At 33.7% G+C, this 16,146-nt stretch overlaps 1 protein-coding gene across 1 annotated transcript; it reads left to right on the forward strand.

The window, feature by feature from the left end:
- The first annotated feature begins 344 nt into the window (after nucleotides 1-344).
- On the forward strand, nucleotides 345-15,902 carry LOC128671442 (uncharacterized protein). Its single transcript, XM_053747892.1, has 2 exons — nucleotides 345-483; nucleotides 13,422-15,902. Exons 1-2 carry the CDS (start codon nucleotides 475-477, stop codon nucleotides 15,168-15,170), a joined length of 1,758 nt encoding a protein of 585 aa, XP_053603867.1. The 5' UTR covers nucleotides 345-474; the 3' UTR covers nucleotides 15,171-15,902.
- The last annotated feature ends 244 nt before the right edge of the window (nucleotides 15,903-16,146 follow it).

Here is a 16,146-nt window from a genome sequence, read left to right on the forward strand (position 1 = left end):
ATTTAGATTTTTTACGTCGTCGTATAAGGTCTCTCTGACAACAACAAAAACTTGTGTCAAAAATTTCTTTTGTAAAAATAGGCACCTACTACTACTCCCTATAGGATGTATGAAATAAGTTATACGTTTGTGTAGTTTCATATTCGGACGAGATCGCAAACATCGCGCCGTGTTTACAAATTTCGCGAGTTTACGGCTAATTTTCACACGAGAGCGTGTTAACTTGAAACTGCTATGTTAATACTAAGGTAATCCATTGATTAATGAAAGCTAATGAGTGGGCGCGTTTGTAAATAAACCGTTTTTTCACACCAAACTCGCTGCGTTTACACAATCGTGATCGGGCGGGTGTCGGGCTGCGCAGGCGCAGAGTCACAGTACATACGGAAGGTCTAGCGCGAGTGCCGGTGCGCACGCGACCTGTCGATCTCAGACACTCTCAGTGACACCAGTGACTATCGCCAGACGGACACCATGCGCCTAGTGAGTACCAGTGATTATTACGACAGTTTTGGTGAATTACAAGTGAATTGTTGACAGTTCTATTAGTGATTTTTAGACTCCGAGGCTATGTCTAAAATAAAAAAAAAGTGTATTGTATCTAATATACTTTGGTATTTTGATGATATTTTACTGTTACTGTTTCATTAAGAAAATAATTTTCGCCGTTAAACTATTGATACTGACTGCAGTTCACTTGCTGACTAATGTTAATGACAAAATATATATCTGAATTTGGTTGTTATAGGCTAAATTTGATCGTCATAGCCCGAAACATAAGCCATTCGTTTTTCGCGCTCTTTTTTACGGTTTTGTGATAGTTACATATATCAGCTTTTCCAATGGTCTGATGTGGACCGAAATACTTCAAAACATGGAAAACGTGGACCATGCTTATCCATTGATGAATAGTAAACAATCTGTGGTCTTTGATATCGAGCCTACTCATTCAGAGCTAGTTCATCATTTTGTGAGATTTTTTGATTGAACAAATACGTCAATACATTGCGGATAACAATAACAAGAAACAAAAGATACTTTATCAAAATAACATTATGAAAATATCAACTCTCTCTCACGTCCAATCAAGAAACGTTTGTCCATTATGACAACAGTGTACGGTAGATATGACCTCTGACCTTTTATTACTGACTCTCACCTCACTCTTATTGTTTAGATATATGCGCAGGGGTCACCGTTTTTGAAAATCCTGAAATATTATAAACAAGATCTACAGAGAAATATTCAAATCAACTTCAGTTAACCACGTAAGACAACCATTAAATCAAACGGAAGCGTGATTAAACTTAATTACTTCGTTAATGGAACTCGCTTTTTTGAGAAAAAAAATACAATAACGTTTAGTTCCGCATTAAAACCATGGGAGAATATCGCAATGAGAGTTAGTTATGCTATAAATCTTTAAAAATATAAATGTACTTTCCCCCGTTCAGTGACGTAAGATGAATGCGTGATGATGCGATCTGTTCATTTACTTGATCGTCGGATCTCGAAAGATGCAATAACATTAAGGATTCGACTGATGTGCGGGCGCAGACATTACGCGACATTCACCATGCTATCGTCATGTAGGTGAAATTGATTTATTTAACGTCACTTCTCTCTCGTCGTCTGTAATGAGACAGAGTGACGTATTTAGTAGTGTCCCCAAAATGAATTGTATGTTGTTCATGAACTTCCTCATTTGGAGCCAGTTTGAAACATTAATTATTTAGAGTAGGTACTTACAATGAGAGAGAGGAGAATATTAGTATTAAAGAAATCATAATAAACAGAAAGAGATAAGTAGAAGGCAAAGTTCTAATCTTAACCTTTTACTTATAGAAACAATGGTAAACATTGCATAATAACCTGTCTTACAACTGATTCTTACAATTCTACCATTTTTCAATATTTAACCTATGCAAACTTCAGGTGTATTGCATAATTATGTCTAAGGTAAAAATTATAATATTTACCTTAGACCTAAGCAGATGCATAATTTATGAACTGACAGTAGCCTTTGTAAAACACGTAAGATTTAAGAAAATTGGAATTATTTCATGAATAAATCAGTAATAGTATTTTTAATTAGTATTGCATATGAAAATTGCTATTTAAAATTTAGGGTATAGTTTATGTTAGTTTTATAGTATATTTATAAAGTAGTATGCAGTATATATTAATAATGTATAATAGTTGTGTTGAAAATACGTACTACGCCGAACAGTAGCTTAAAGTAATTGCAGTAATTACCATTATAGTAAAAAATGTCGAAGCATACGATTACATACTTATGGTTGCGTGTCCAGTATTACATTTCCTGAGTCATCATTCTATAAACAACACAATAAAAATATATTAGTTAGCCTAGAACGGTAGGGTCCCTTTAAAAGAATTGAATAGCAAGCGATATAGAAGATTTTGAAGGAAACCAAAACAATAAGACGTTTCTAAATCGTTAGAGACCTGCGGCTTATCGAAGGCAGTGATATAATATCGCCAGGTTCTATTAATTATACCATGCAATTAAGTATTATTACTTTTGGGGACGCAAATGCGAGCACCAGACGGGTGATATCAGTCCTGCCATTACTGGGACCATTTCGCCGAGTATGTAATTAAGTAAATAATAAAACTAAATCGCCATCGAGTTCCCAGAAGACTGGCGACATTCCCTTATTCCTTGCGCTTCTATTTGAATATTAATCCAAATGATGAGCTTTTGATGAAAATTTATCAAAAGCTCATTCTACTACTACTTCTACTACTCAAGTCTTCTATTGCAGTCCAAGTAGACAAAAAAGTAAATAAACAAACAGAAATAAAACAGATACTAATATAAGAACAATAAAATAAGCAATTGAATTAATATTGAATTAGTGTACTAATATTGAATTAGTGTAGTGAGCTCGTGTCAGTACAGAAACAGTTCAAAGTTTACTGGACGCGCAATGAATAAGCAGAAACGTTTGCAGTGACCTCATCGGCATCAGCGGGCATAAGCCAACTCTCTCTTATAATAAGCGTAACCTACTGATCTTCTACAACTTCCAGATTAGATGGATCTACTAGAATTATAGGTGAAGCTTTGAAACAGTATACCTAAGCACTTACGTGAGTAACATTTCCGAGGTATTCCCAACAGATCACGACTCAACTGCCTTATGAGCTTTCCCAGGCTTTAAATTATTTTAGTTTGTAACTCTTTATTGTACAGAGAAAACGCATACGTACAAAGAAAGCTTTTGAAAAAAGGAGACGCGTACAAAGGCGGAGTTATACCAGAAAGTTATTTATTCCAGTCAACCAAGTATTTGAAAAGACATAATTTAACACAATGTGCTTAATAGATGTATAGATATTGATTTATAATCACAATTGCCACCTAATTAAAGGATGTAATAAGAAGTAAGTAGGTACTAATTTCCTCTCCGGTTGTACATCCACTTAATAGTTGTCATACGGCAGATGTTAATCAAACCGTGCCTTATGCGATTTCTATTAATTTTACATTACGTTAGCCATGCCGCAATCGCGGTTGATAACGATCGTCATTCCCATAGTAATTCGTGAACTGTCAAATATCAATTCAACATCACAGATGCTGCTGATAAGCCAAATCGTCACTATACAAAAGCACCCAAGCTTCGGTCTCTAGCCGTGGGACAATGAAAGCTTTGAGATAAACATATAATTTTGATATTCCTCTCACGATCTCTTACTGATTAATGCGAGCTTGCAACATAATTTCTATTTTTAATTTTTGCACATGGTTATTACTGCTTTGATTATGCAACGAAAATCTCTATCATCTTCGCGCTTTCCCGGTTACATACTTGGCTGTGACACCCTTAGTGGTGTCACTGTTCTCAGAGTAAAACCCTCATAATTTTAAACATTCGGCTGTGGTTTTACGACCGGCTGCCTGTTGGACGTCAATATTCTTCTGGAATATTCAAAAGCGGCTGGAAAATCTTATCGGCTACGGGTACTAGTCGGTGTACGACATCTATTGGTGGTCTTATTCTAGGGCGGGAATTCACACGCCACAATATATTATGTAACTATATTGATCACAGAACAAACATAGTTCACAATCTATTTAAAGAAATATTTAATCTACGTTTTATTTATAAACATTGACCTTTCAGCAAACAATAAATGAATTAGGTGATTCTATTACAAATAGCTCCGTAGATGAGTGATCGCGTGCCCTAGGGGTCTCTCTTACATCTTCATAGCGCCGTATGAGGCTGATGTGATGTATTTGGGATGCTGCAAAGGTCGTGACCCCATGACGCAACGCGATTTATCTTGCCGCTAGCTAACTGTATTAGCTTGATATATGACTTCGATATTAATATTCAATTTTTAAAGTAACTACATGGATTTGAAACATCTAGTGAGTAATGATAATTTCAATTACCATATAATTTTAGAAATCAACTCAACGAACTCAACGATTAACATTGTTGTATTATTTTGCATGCCAGGTTTGGTTAAACGAAATGCATAAAATATGACACCAAATTGTACACCGCATTTATAACAAAATACAGTAGGATGATCGGAGTACTTAACTGTTGATAAAAATACTAAACTAAATAATCGGTAGTATGTTATTGCAGATCACTGTACATACAATGCAGCGCCGGTACTGAACTCAGTCATAATAGCGATTGTAAGCGTCTGTTGCACCAGGCGTCTAGATCTACGAACTGTATCATGACATCACTTTGTGGGCAGGAAGTGAAAGACATTGTTCGTGTCTTGCTTTAGATATAATCACCCTTATACAAAATATGCGACAAACGTTTAGGTATTGTTCTAAATCCTGACAATTGTTTTTATTTGATGTTCGGTTTCCATTTACCACTACGCTGTTTCCGAGGTGTGCTTACTTTTATAGAATACATATGTAATTTTCCTATTTTATCTTCCGTTTTTTAAGGAAAGCAAAATAATAAAGGGCTTTTATGTACCGATCAAATGAAACATAATCAATAATCAAAATTTGAATATACTAAATCAGAAAATGAAGTCGATTTCATAACAAAAACCCAAGTTCATCCGCTTAATTCAGACTGGCGATCTTTATATGAAATCATTAAGTTTTTTTTCTGTGTCCGACATGTTGCAGCTCTAATAAATAGATACTTATATCTCGTGGCACATATGACACGCTCTCTTCAAATATTAATTGCCGTAAGTATCTCAATCGAAACAAGACAAACATGGCACCAATAAACACATAAACATGTAGATCCAAAGAAAGATGTAATTATCTCATCTCATTTGATGAGTATGAAGGATTAATTGTAATGCTGGTAAACCCTTTGCACCTACCTATAATTATCTAACCCTTCATTCTATAATTATAACATATGAATATATTATTAACTTTCCTAACTTAAGAATGTATTAATCGTGTATGAAAAAAATGAACTTTTAAAGAATACCTTTTTTTAAAGTTTTTAACATACAAATAAGATTGAGGTAAAATTTTATATTTTATAGTAGTATTAGAAGTTTTCAGTTTCGAAATTTATTTCACAACCGACGAACCTTACTTCCTTCCAAATGTAACATTAAAACTGTGCATAACAATAAATTGCTTTATCATGACACCAACTTGACAAAGTGCTACGTATTAACAATCACTTGCATTCAATGCACTTATCTCTAAATCAGTGCTAATTAGGCCGCAACGGATAACAATGAGCGTATACATGCAGACAAAACGTTGCATATCTTTGATTAATAAATACACTTTAGGAAAGAACATTGTATATTCTAGGACACAACACAAACAATGCTCATTCTCAAGTGAGGCTAATCCAATTTAATGAGGCTGTCGCAAGCTATGGGTTGTTAGTTGCTCATTCACTCGTACTAACTTGCATGTGTCTTTTCTCACCAAACTCTGTATAGTAGAAGGCATGTCCAAACAATCTGGATTACTAAATCTAACTTAGTTCTTGCTTCATAATGTTACATATACATTACTGTTGTATTATATCCTTATTGTTATGTATTATAAAACATAGTCCTTTGCCGCGTCTGGCTGTCTGTTCGCGAGAAAGTCAAAAACTACTGCACAAATTTACATGTGGTTTTCAACAATAGATAGTGTCATTCCTGAGGAAGTATTATGTGTATAATTTATCATGATTTTACCAGGCCATTAGAGTATTGATAATTTAAAGTTAGATTAGTATCAAGACATAATTTATTTAAAAATATCTCGGCCGATCTTTAATAACTATTTGGATTGCTTAGTATACAGGAAAATTATGTAAGTAGTAGGTACTTACTTATACACGTGGGAAAACGTACTATTAGACCAAATGAGGCTCTGATCGTTGACAGATAAGTTTAAAAGGAACTGGGTACCGCATTGCTTTGTTTATCAAAGTCTGTCTTCAGCAAATGAAGTATTTATCATTTTGCCATCGTAACCGTAATGTTTGGGATCATAGTAATTTTCAAAACTTGATCGACGCAATATTACAGAATGTACTATATTATGTATACACAAATTAAAACTGGAAATTGGAGTTACCAAATGTCTAAAAATCGTATATCTAAGAGAAGTATTTCGTTATGTAAAAATAAATATTGTGCCCTTTTTATTCCAAAGCCATAATGAGTTTTCTTTTGAGAAAGGAACAGTGAACATGCATTATAAAACTTAAACAATGGATCAAACGAAATAAACTATCCCATAAAAATTCCTAGTACTATTAGTGTTGATGTCTTGAGATATCATTAGGGCCTCAAAAGTACGCAAGTAATGTGCAAATATATATTTTTAAGTGTCTACTTTGTACTTATCATAATTATCAATGCAACCAGCCTCTCATTACGTGTTATTATATTTTCTCTCATTGATGTATGCATTGTGAACGCCATGTGAGGAACATGCATAACTAGGAAAAGCAATTTTACAAATTCTGCACGTTGTCATGACATTAACTTTCTCCGCGGCGACATATTACTGACAACTTTTCAAACATTATTTTTACTAGTATAGTTTTTTATTGAAATTTTATTAATTTCCCCCAATAAATCAGTAATGTACTTGAAAAAATATTGGGAGGTGGACTAGATTTATGGCAAATGGAGCGTTAAAACTTAGTTAAAGTGTCTATGTTTACGATCCCCATGACAAAGGATAAAACTTCAAAGACAATATTCAAGTAAAAAAAAATTCAAAGCCTAAGGTAGTATTGTCGATCAATACACATCGTAGCCTTTAAATATCAAAATCTGTGGATAAGTCTGTGGACTTATATGTCTGTCAAACAAAAATTGAGGTCCTTTTTTGAGGATGTTTGTTTCACATTTGTTTTTTGAATATTCGATTTCGAAAACGCGCCTTCTTTATCCATTAGTAATAGGTAATTGAACATGAGTTTTGATAATAAGAAGAGGGAAGTCAATTATAAAGACGAAATTATGCAAATAAAATAGCTGCATTATGAATAAATTATAATTAAATTTATAATTTCGGTCAGTGTATTCGTAATGTAACTGCAACTTAACATTCATAATTTTAATGGCAACAACTATAACGAATTTCCTATTTGTTGACAAGATTCTAGACTTTCAGAAGAAAGTGGGCATCCTATTGAAACACATGCCATATTTATAGTTCATGCATATTTTATAAATCTTTGAATTGCAAATTCTGACATTAAATTTAGCTTAAGGTAGCGTGTAACGAATTGATTGTAATCTCGGGGTAATGGCAGTTTTTGTGAAACATTCTGCATTGGAGCGCGTGGTGGATCGTGAGATCCCATTAATATTTTATGGTATACCTATGAATTCATATTTTTACGTCAACACTTTATTTTAAACAACACGATTCTATCGTAAGAGAGGGTAAGTAAATAGCATATACAGCACACATACAAAATAAGTGCTTAGATACGTATCATCAGCATCGACAAACGCGCTGAAATTTGCATAAAGTAACATTAATACAAGTGATTAAAATTGTATTCACCATAATTGTGTGGTAGCTAAATTTATACTTTTTAATTAAATACAATCAATCGCCCGCACGCTGTTCATCAGAATCGCTTGTATAACGATTTACGCAAGAAATTTCGTAAAGCACGAACGTAACTCAAGTTGTCCACAATTATTATTATGATTTATGCAAATTGACAATAGACTCATGGCAGAGAGAAACCCATGCCGACTGTGTGTGTTTGGGCAAATCTCTTTTGTTAAATTTGTTGAACTAAGCCATTACCATTTCTATGATAAGTTGAAGTAGTAACTATTACGTTAAGTATAGAAGGCAGTGTTCGGTATTTAAATGGAAATATAGTATGTGAAGAGTGCAATAATAACTGCCTTCATTCCAAAGTTCAAAACAACACCTTTATAAACAGAGTATCGTAGCATTCTAATTACCTTGTTGAATAACGTTGTTTACTAAATTGAATCACACGCCGTTTTTTCTTCACTTCTTATCAAGCCGATATGTGACATGTACATCCATTCATTTGGATCTATACGTATGACAATAACTCTGAGAATCATTGCTTCTAGTGTTTTTTTGAAATTAAATTCAAACTTGGGTTAATTGTAGCTGATCATGATACATATATACTCACAAAGACGCCCCGATTCTCCAAAACTTTGTAAAATTTTCATAGTTATCAGTATTATTTCCAGTGTATGTTCGGCACAAATCTATTTTTATTGCCAATATTTTCAAGGAAATAACTAGTCAACACCTGTCATTATGTCTTTAGATGACGACGATGATGATCAATGAATTTATATGTGCGTATTATGAGATAATATTGCGGTGTGGCATACCACAGTTAGGTAAGAGACATTAGCTTTCGACTTGGCACAATGGGGGGCACAACGTCCGAGTACCACGTAGTTTAAGGTTACTTACTGCACTTAATGCCTGCAGCCTTCGGGCCAAACGTGTGTTGAAAAGGAAAGACAATGTTTTGTCCTTTCATTACGTAGTTAACTTTATGGCCCTTAACAAATCCTTTCCTTGTAAAACATAATTGTAACATTTATAGCATTTTATTAGTAGTTTTAAAAATCTAAGCATAAATAGGAACAGACAAAACAAATGGCAGATGAGAGACAAACAGAGAGCAGGAAACCACTTTTATACTATGTAGTGATAACTACCTATTTACATGTTTTCAGGCTAACTATTGAAAACAATGTTAAATGAAAGTGTTTTATCATACAATAGCTAAATAGTTTTTATAACTAGAATTATTAATTAAATATAAATTATATACATAGCATTGTTCACTCCACAACAAAAGATTTCAAAATAACTTGGAATGCAGATCGTTATAACTGTGAAGAGTAATCACTTGTATTACAAATTTAATAACAGGGCTGCGCGGGCGCAGGCGATGTCGAGGAGCTCGAGGCAGTTTCTGCTCTTATAATTATCGGCCAATTCGAGCTTTGACCGTGTTAGCTGCTTGCACAATGCATGGCGCCTATGCCTCAATTCGTGTAACTTTGTAATATAACTTGATTACAATACCACCGTTATTGTAATTCCTTTAATAGATAATATATAGCCGTGTTGGTTAAAAATTAGATCTACTTGGATGTAAAAATGTTATTTTATAAAAGCTCTTATATAGTTATATAATCATAAGTCGAGAATAAGCTAATAAAATTTTGAACCTACTGACATATTATTATGGCACACAATACGCAAGTATGTGACCAAGACAACATAATTAAACCAGACGCAATCATTAGCAACGATTATACGAAGTTAAACTCACAATCTCAATACACAAAGCAAAGTAACTAATGATTAATGTCACTCGTGCGTCGTGCCCGATTCTATATAAAGGTTGATTGAGACTAGTCACAGAATATCACTGTCAATAACCGTTTGATCCAAGAACATTCAAAGAGATCCTTTATAACAAACGAATATGTGTTCACCATTGAAAAGGAAATACCAATAGTGTTGACAATGATGACTTATGTAATTACGAGCTATTGTATTCAAGTAGCACCATTGACCATTGTAGATAATAGGGAAACACCTACGGTTATCTCATCATTTCTAACCGGATTGATTTCCCAATTCCCACACAGTCGGTGAAAAATACTAAGACGAAATTACCTAAAAATTCCGGTCTTGCGGTCCGTCTGTAACGTTATGTTAACTAAGTCTGCGTCTTCTGGTTCTCCCATTATTTACACTGAGTCATCGACCTCGAAGCAAGATGCATATGAAAATTAGACAGCAATTTAACTCTACCAGTCACTCTCTGACAATTTGTAAACTGTTAGATTTAATCGTTTTAAAATCTTGGTTGGAGTTATCAAAGAGTTATTTTTATTTTAACTATTAGCTTTATGACAAAAGTGGATTTTAGGATTATTTTAAATTAAAAGGTTTTTACTATTTTGTAAATTTGTAAATACCTTTATTCGTTTTAATATAGTATTTTCTACTAAGTAATAATGAACAGTTCAACAGTACGATGATATCTGGTTTGGAGGAGGTCGCCTCACGACTCTCAGGTCAAGCGGGAATTTTCTCCGATGTACCTACCTACATAACTGCAATTACATAGGACCTTATGCAATGAGTACCTACTGTTTTAGGAGCTATTACAGAGAAGGACTTTTCCCGAGTGAATCCTCATTCACTTACTTATTTTGGTTTATAAAGATGAATGTAATACAATATGAAGTAGAGATGTATGCAATTAAACAAATATAAAATGTAGGCAAACAAGCCCACACACATTTTATATAGATGTGCAGATATTCTGGCGATATGCATTTGGAATGTCATGCCATTAACTAAGCTTGACTTTTACTGCGAATTCTGTTATGCAAGTTGCGCCATTAGCTTTTTAATCATATAATATGACAAAGAAAACATATTGCTCAATCAGAATCTTTTTTCCTATACACTTTACAGTTTGTGGACTTGAGATAGATAAATAATTATGTCATGTGCGGAATTATCTAAATATGAAGTTTTATCTCAGTACTCCTGGCTTCTCTTTCTCAGATATCTTCAAATAATCCTAATTTATCATACTATTTAAATGAAACGCACTTAAACAGAAGGAAGGGAAGAAAGTTTTGTAATGCCTCACATTGTTAAATCTAAGCAGATTAAACCATGTAAGGCACAAAACAACAACTTTCTTCTCTTCCTAATAAATATGTAAGTACATACTTATTCTACCAATTACAAAATTTTTGGCTGCCCATCTGTAATAGCGGGCAGATCCATTTTTTGTAACGAGCAGTATTATTCTGTAGTCCTGCGCAACACCCGCTTTGCATTAACAAATACGAGATGAGTAGAAATTTGCAAAATAAACAAAAGTACCTTCGCGCATGTGGGCAGTTCACATGATTATGTCATCCAGGTAACCTACATGGCTATAGTTAGATAATTATGGCTAACTATGCCCATCGGGTGATGCCAAAGTCAAAAATGTTTGTTTTGATTTCAGCAATTAAGTAGTTAGGTGTTAATGTTGCTAAAATTATGTCATAATCGTATTTCAGTGGTGTTTCAATAGTATTCCTTACAGCCTATAAAAGTTGAAAAGCCATGGAGACAATATTTTTCGTCAAGTCTGTTTGGGTGTGGCATTTTTCTGGCTACGCAATCAATTCAGGTAGATACATAATCGAAGAGAATAGCTCGTCTCCGTGATAAGTCACGGACTTGCGACCAGTGAAAGCGGTGCCATGCAGCAATGTCGCTACACACTTGGGGTTTTGCAAGAGGTGTCTACTCCTGAATAATTCTCATAATTGCTGGCACGCCCACTATTTATTACTTACGAGCATATTGGGCAATTTATAACAATTACTTACAAAAGACTACTTCGTATACGTCGAGCGACCTGAGTGTTCGTCTTCATTAACACATTCGTAAAACGAGTGTAATAATAACCTTAAAGGTATGGTACTTAGTTACCTACATAGGATGTATAGATAAATCGATTCTTTTGAACATTTGAAGTAGTCAGATAATGGTAATTTCAGTTGAATGAGACTTTCTAATTTTGCAAATCCATTTTGATAAGGTCGGGCTAGATCTCGTGAACTTGTTATCATGTTGAATAACTTTTTAATTATCATTATCGAAAGTAGCATAACTTGTAGTAATATAATCTAGTTATAGGCACTTAATCATATGTTATTTACTATATTTAAATTATTACTTAATCAAGGGGTGTAGATAGATGTATGTATAAAATAAAAGATTAACATTTTGATCGATGTTATTTTACGGTATAATTTGTTGCCTACCTATTTCTTTGAAAGTATGAACTTAATGGCTTTATTAATACAGATATTTAATAGAGACACATACAAAATCCCAATCGAAAAATATCAATTTCTGTCTGGACCTGATCAAGAATAAAACCCGGTAATCCGATGTAGCAGTACGCCAAACCACAGAAATCGTTGAAACATATGTGACGAAAGCTATTGGATTGAAACTAGTTTGCTATAACTACAGATCTAACAACCACTGATTAATTATCTCCTTTGTATTGATAAATGATGGCTGTTGCTTTATGCTTACTTACATTTGAAGTCACGACCTCACCTCACCAGTTCTAAGATTTCATTATTGTTATATTGGTTACTTACGTTGCCCTATGGCAAACAAGCTGATTGTTCATTTAATTTAACGTATGAAAAAAAAGTTAGATTACAGATGTACCCGAATGAATTTCCCACGGGAAATATATGTTACAATTGACAATGTTTTAGATTTTCTATACATAACAGCATTTCGTCAATTTCTAAACCACCTAATACGCATAAAATCTAGACTAAGGTCTAACACAAACAGACATTAAGTATCCTTCGAATCGTGTTGTATAACCGTGAGATGCTACAAGAACTCAGTCATTGTTCCACATTGTAAACGAAGAGCTAAAAACACCGTGAAAACGTGGAAGTACTTGCGTTGACGATGTCGATGCCATAATCACGAAATGCGAATCGTAGAATACTACCGACAACGCGTTCCGTCCATGACATCGCGTAACCTGGTGACACGATTCCATAATTGATTGCCAGAAGATAGCATATTATGGTTTTTACTTTCGATATCGGTCTCTTTATCGATATTACCTATTTTAGTGTGATCACAGAAAATAAGTGACTAATATCTACACGAGTGAGCTTATGTGTTAGAGATAACTTCGTAATTATATAAACAACATCTTACTGATTTTTAATTAATTATTACCTTTTATTTAATATAAGTATTTAAATTTTATCGCACGACAATACTATTTGTAAAAGTACAATAGGCGGACTTAATGCTAAAAGCATTATCTAACAGTCAACCTTTGGGTCAAACAAAGAATGCTATTGACTACTTTTTTTTCACTTTTCAGGTGTTGGCGTTACTTATTGTCGCTCTCATTACGCTGGGGGCGGCGCAGGACACCACGACAGATGGAATCAATGACAAAATTAATTCTGTTGAACCAAAACCGTCAGTGAGGCTAGATCCATATATCCGGAAAGCGCTTTTGAGAGCTCTAACTGAACTCGAAGAAAGTGAAACTTCAACTATCGATGACACTTCTTCAAATACTTCGGAAACGTCTACAATAAACGCTGAAGAAATTGCTAAAACTTTACAGCCTCCATTACCCAATGAAGAAATAAAAATACATTCATTTGTTGTAAATGGTCAAGCTGCCTTTGCCAATAGCACAAATATCACACCGACAATAATTGACAACAAAATATCAATATTAAGTACCACTGCTGGTAATGTAGAAAATTACGTGACCGCTAGTCTACCTACACAAACTCCATTTAATGAAATATTTCAAACCCGAGAAAGTGGTGTAAATTTCCAGCAAGTTCGAAGTGTAAAATCACCTAGTCAAGAAAAAAAGAACAGCTTAATTAAAGAAACTGCCTTCAAACCTGCAGCTACAACTACCACAACTACGACTACAACCACGACCACCACCACTACACCCAAGCCTACTCACAATGATGATGGCGAAAATATAGAGGAAGTTGATCACCGTGATGTTCAGGTGTTCCAAGCTCCATTAGTGGCAGCCTTCACCGTACATCAAGATGCGCAGGGTTTGCCCAAAAAAGTTATCCCAATTTATCAACAAACCAATGCCCGAGAGTCGCTAAGACCTCAACCTGCTACAAATATTCCTACGGGTGTCTTACCACCACAAATTAATGGAAATATAATTCCATCAATTCCTATTGCCAACCGAATTCCTCCATCAGATTTTGTAAGTCAGCAATTAGAACTACAAAGACAATTAGAAGAAAAACAACGTATTCTAGAAGACCAACTTCGCTTACTACAACAGCAACAAAGACAACAAGAAGAATTGCTAAGGAGACAACAATTTCTATTACAACAAAAAGAATCTCAACGCCAGCAGCAAATTCTTTTTGAACAAGAACAGCAAAAACGACAAAATCTCTTCTCTGAACAACAAAAGCTGTCTATAAATGCGAATAATAATTTCCATTTGCAAGAATTGCCAAAACCAAATCAACAAAATAATTTTTTAAATAATGGAATCAAACAACAAAATTCACAGATATCTATTGTACCCAGTGTTCCGATAATAGAACACTCTCAAACCCTTCAAAGTCACCAACAACTGCCTAATCGAGAAGCTGTAGATTTTCTTTTGCACCTTCGCAATCAGCAGCCTGAGCAATTTCCTCTACAAGAAAACCACCTTCCTCAAGGCATAAGCAACTTTTTACAACCAAACCCTATTAATTTCCACCCGGGGCCTAATGTCAACCAATTTGGTCAAAAACAAGGCAATCGTGTATTCCGTCAGGAAAGCGGTGTCGGCAATTTCGGTGTTGGCTTAAATAATCAAAATCAAAACTTTAATAGATTTAACACATTTAACCCTGTTTACAACAACAACCGTTTCTTTCCTTCGACCAGGTTCAACCAATTCAGTCCAGATGCTGAACTAAAGCAACTGCTATATCAATCGGGATTAAATACGAGAAGTCCGGAGGACTTAAATATTGTATCAAAGGTGTTGTCATTAAACCATGGATTATCCGTGAACAATAATGTTTCTAATCGACTCCCATTTGATAGCAGAAGATACGTAAGAACTTCTTTATAGAGAGTATTATCATTACAAAAACTAATATCCATAAATTCGATGAAGCAAAATTTTAAAAAAGAAAATGTTCAGAAGTACTACAAAACATTTCATTTGAATTAAAATACATAAGTTTCAATAGACATAGCAACCAAAGAAGTAATATGAAGAAGAATGTAAATGTAATAGCTTAGCCTTGTATACCTTACTCCATATTCTTAGATTATAGCATGACTATTTATTTTATCATTATAGATAATAATTATATGAACTGCCATAAGTAGTAAAAGTTAGTTATGAAAGCCCAAAAACTTATCTCATTTAACCTTAATTATAAATTACTAATGTAATAAATAAATAATTAGAAATAATCTTCAAACTATTTTGATGGTAAACTTTGTGAAGTTTTATTACTTTAATGCAGTTTTACTGTACTTATCTATATTCATGAATGAAATAATATTTAGCCTAATAAACATTTTCAACATTTGATACCTTTAATAATAACATCTTATTTACGTTGTCAACTATTCTCAAAAAGCACTACCGCAGTTTTTGATACTTTCCATCATACCTATAAGAATTTTGATTTTTCGGGCTTTACTTAGGTAATTTAGATTTGTAGTTAACTTAGTAATTAATTGTGTTAGCAATGAATTACAGTAGGCATGTAAAACTCATTTTATTAATAGAAAGAATGAAATACTTTGATTCTCTGGAATAAATTGATTTTGATTAAAATCTTAAACCTTAGTTTGAAATTGTTTTTTTTTTTAATTATGAAATACTTGAACTACGAAAATCAAGTAGTTTAGTAGAAAATTTGGTTAATGAGAGTTGAAAGCACCTACCTATTTGATACATAATTCAATTATACATTATTTTTATAAAAGTTTATTTTTATAGTGTAACGTAACTGATACAATATTGAGAGCTTTGTACTTTCTACGGGTATAGTCATGCAATTGGATTGACCCTATTCAATAGAGATATTTAT

This window comes from Plodia interpunctella, chromosome 7, assembly GCF_027563975.2.
Source record: "Plodia interpunctella isolate USDA-ARS_2022_Savannah chromosome 7, ilPloInte3.2, whole genome shotgun sequence".
Taxonomy (NCBI): Eukaryota; Metazoa; Arthropoda; class Insecta; order Lepidoptera; family Pyralidae; genus Plodia; species Plodia interpunctella.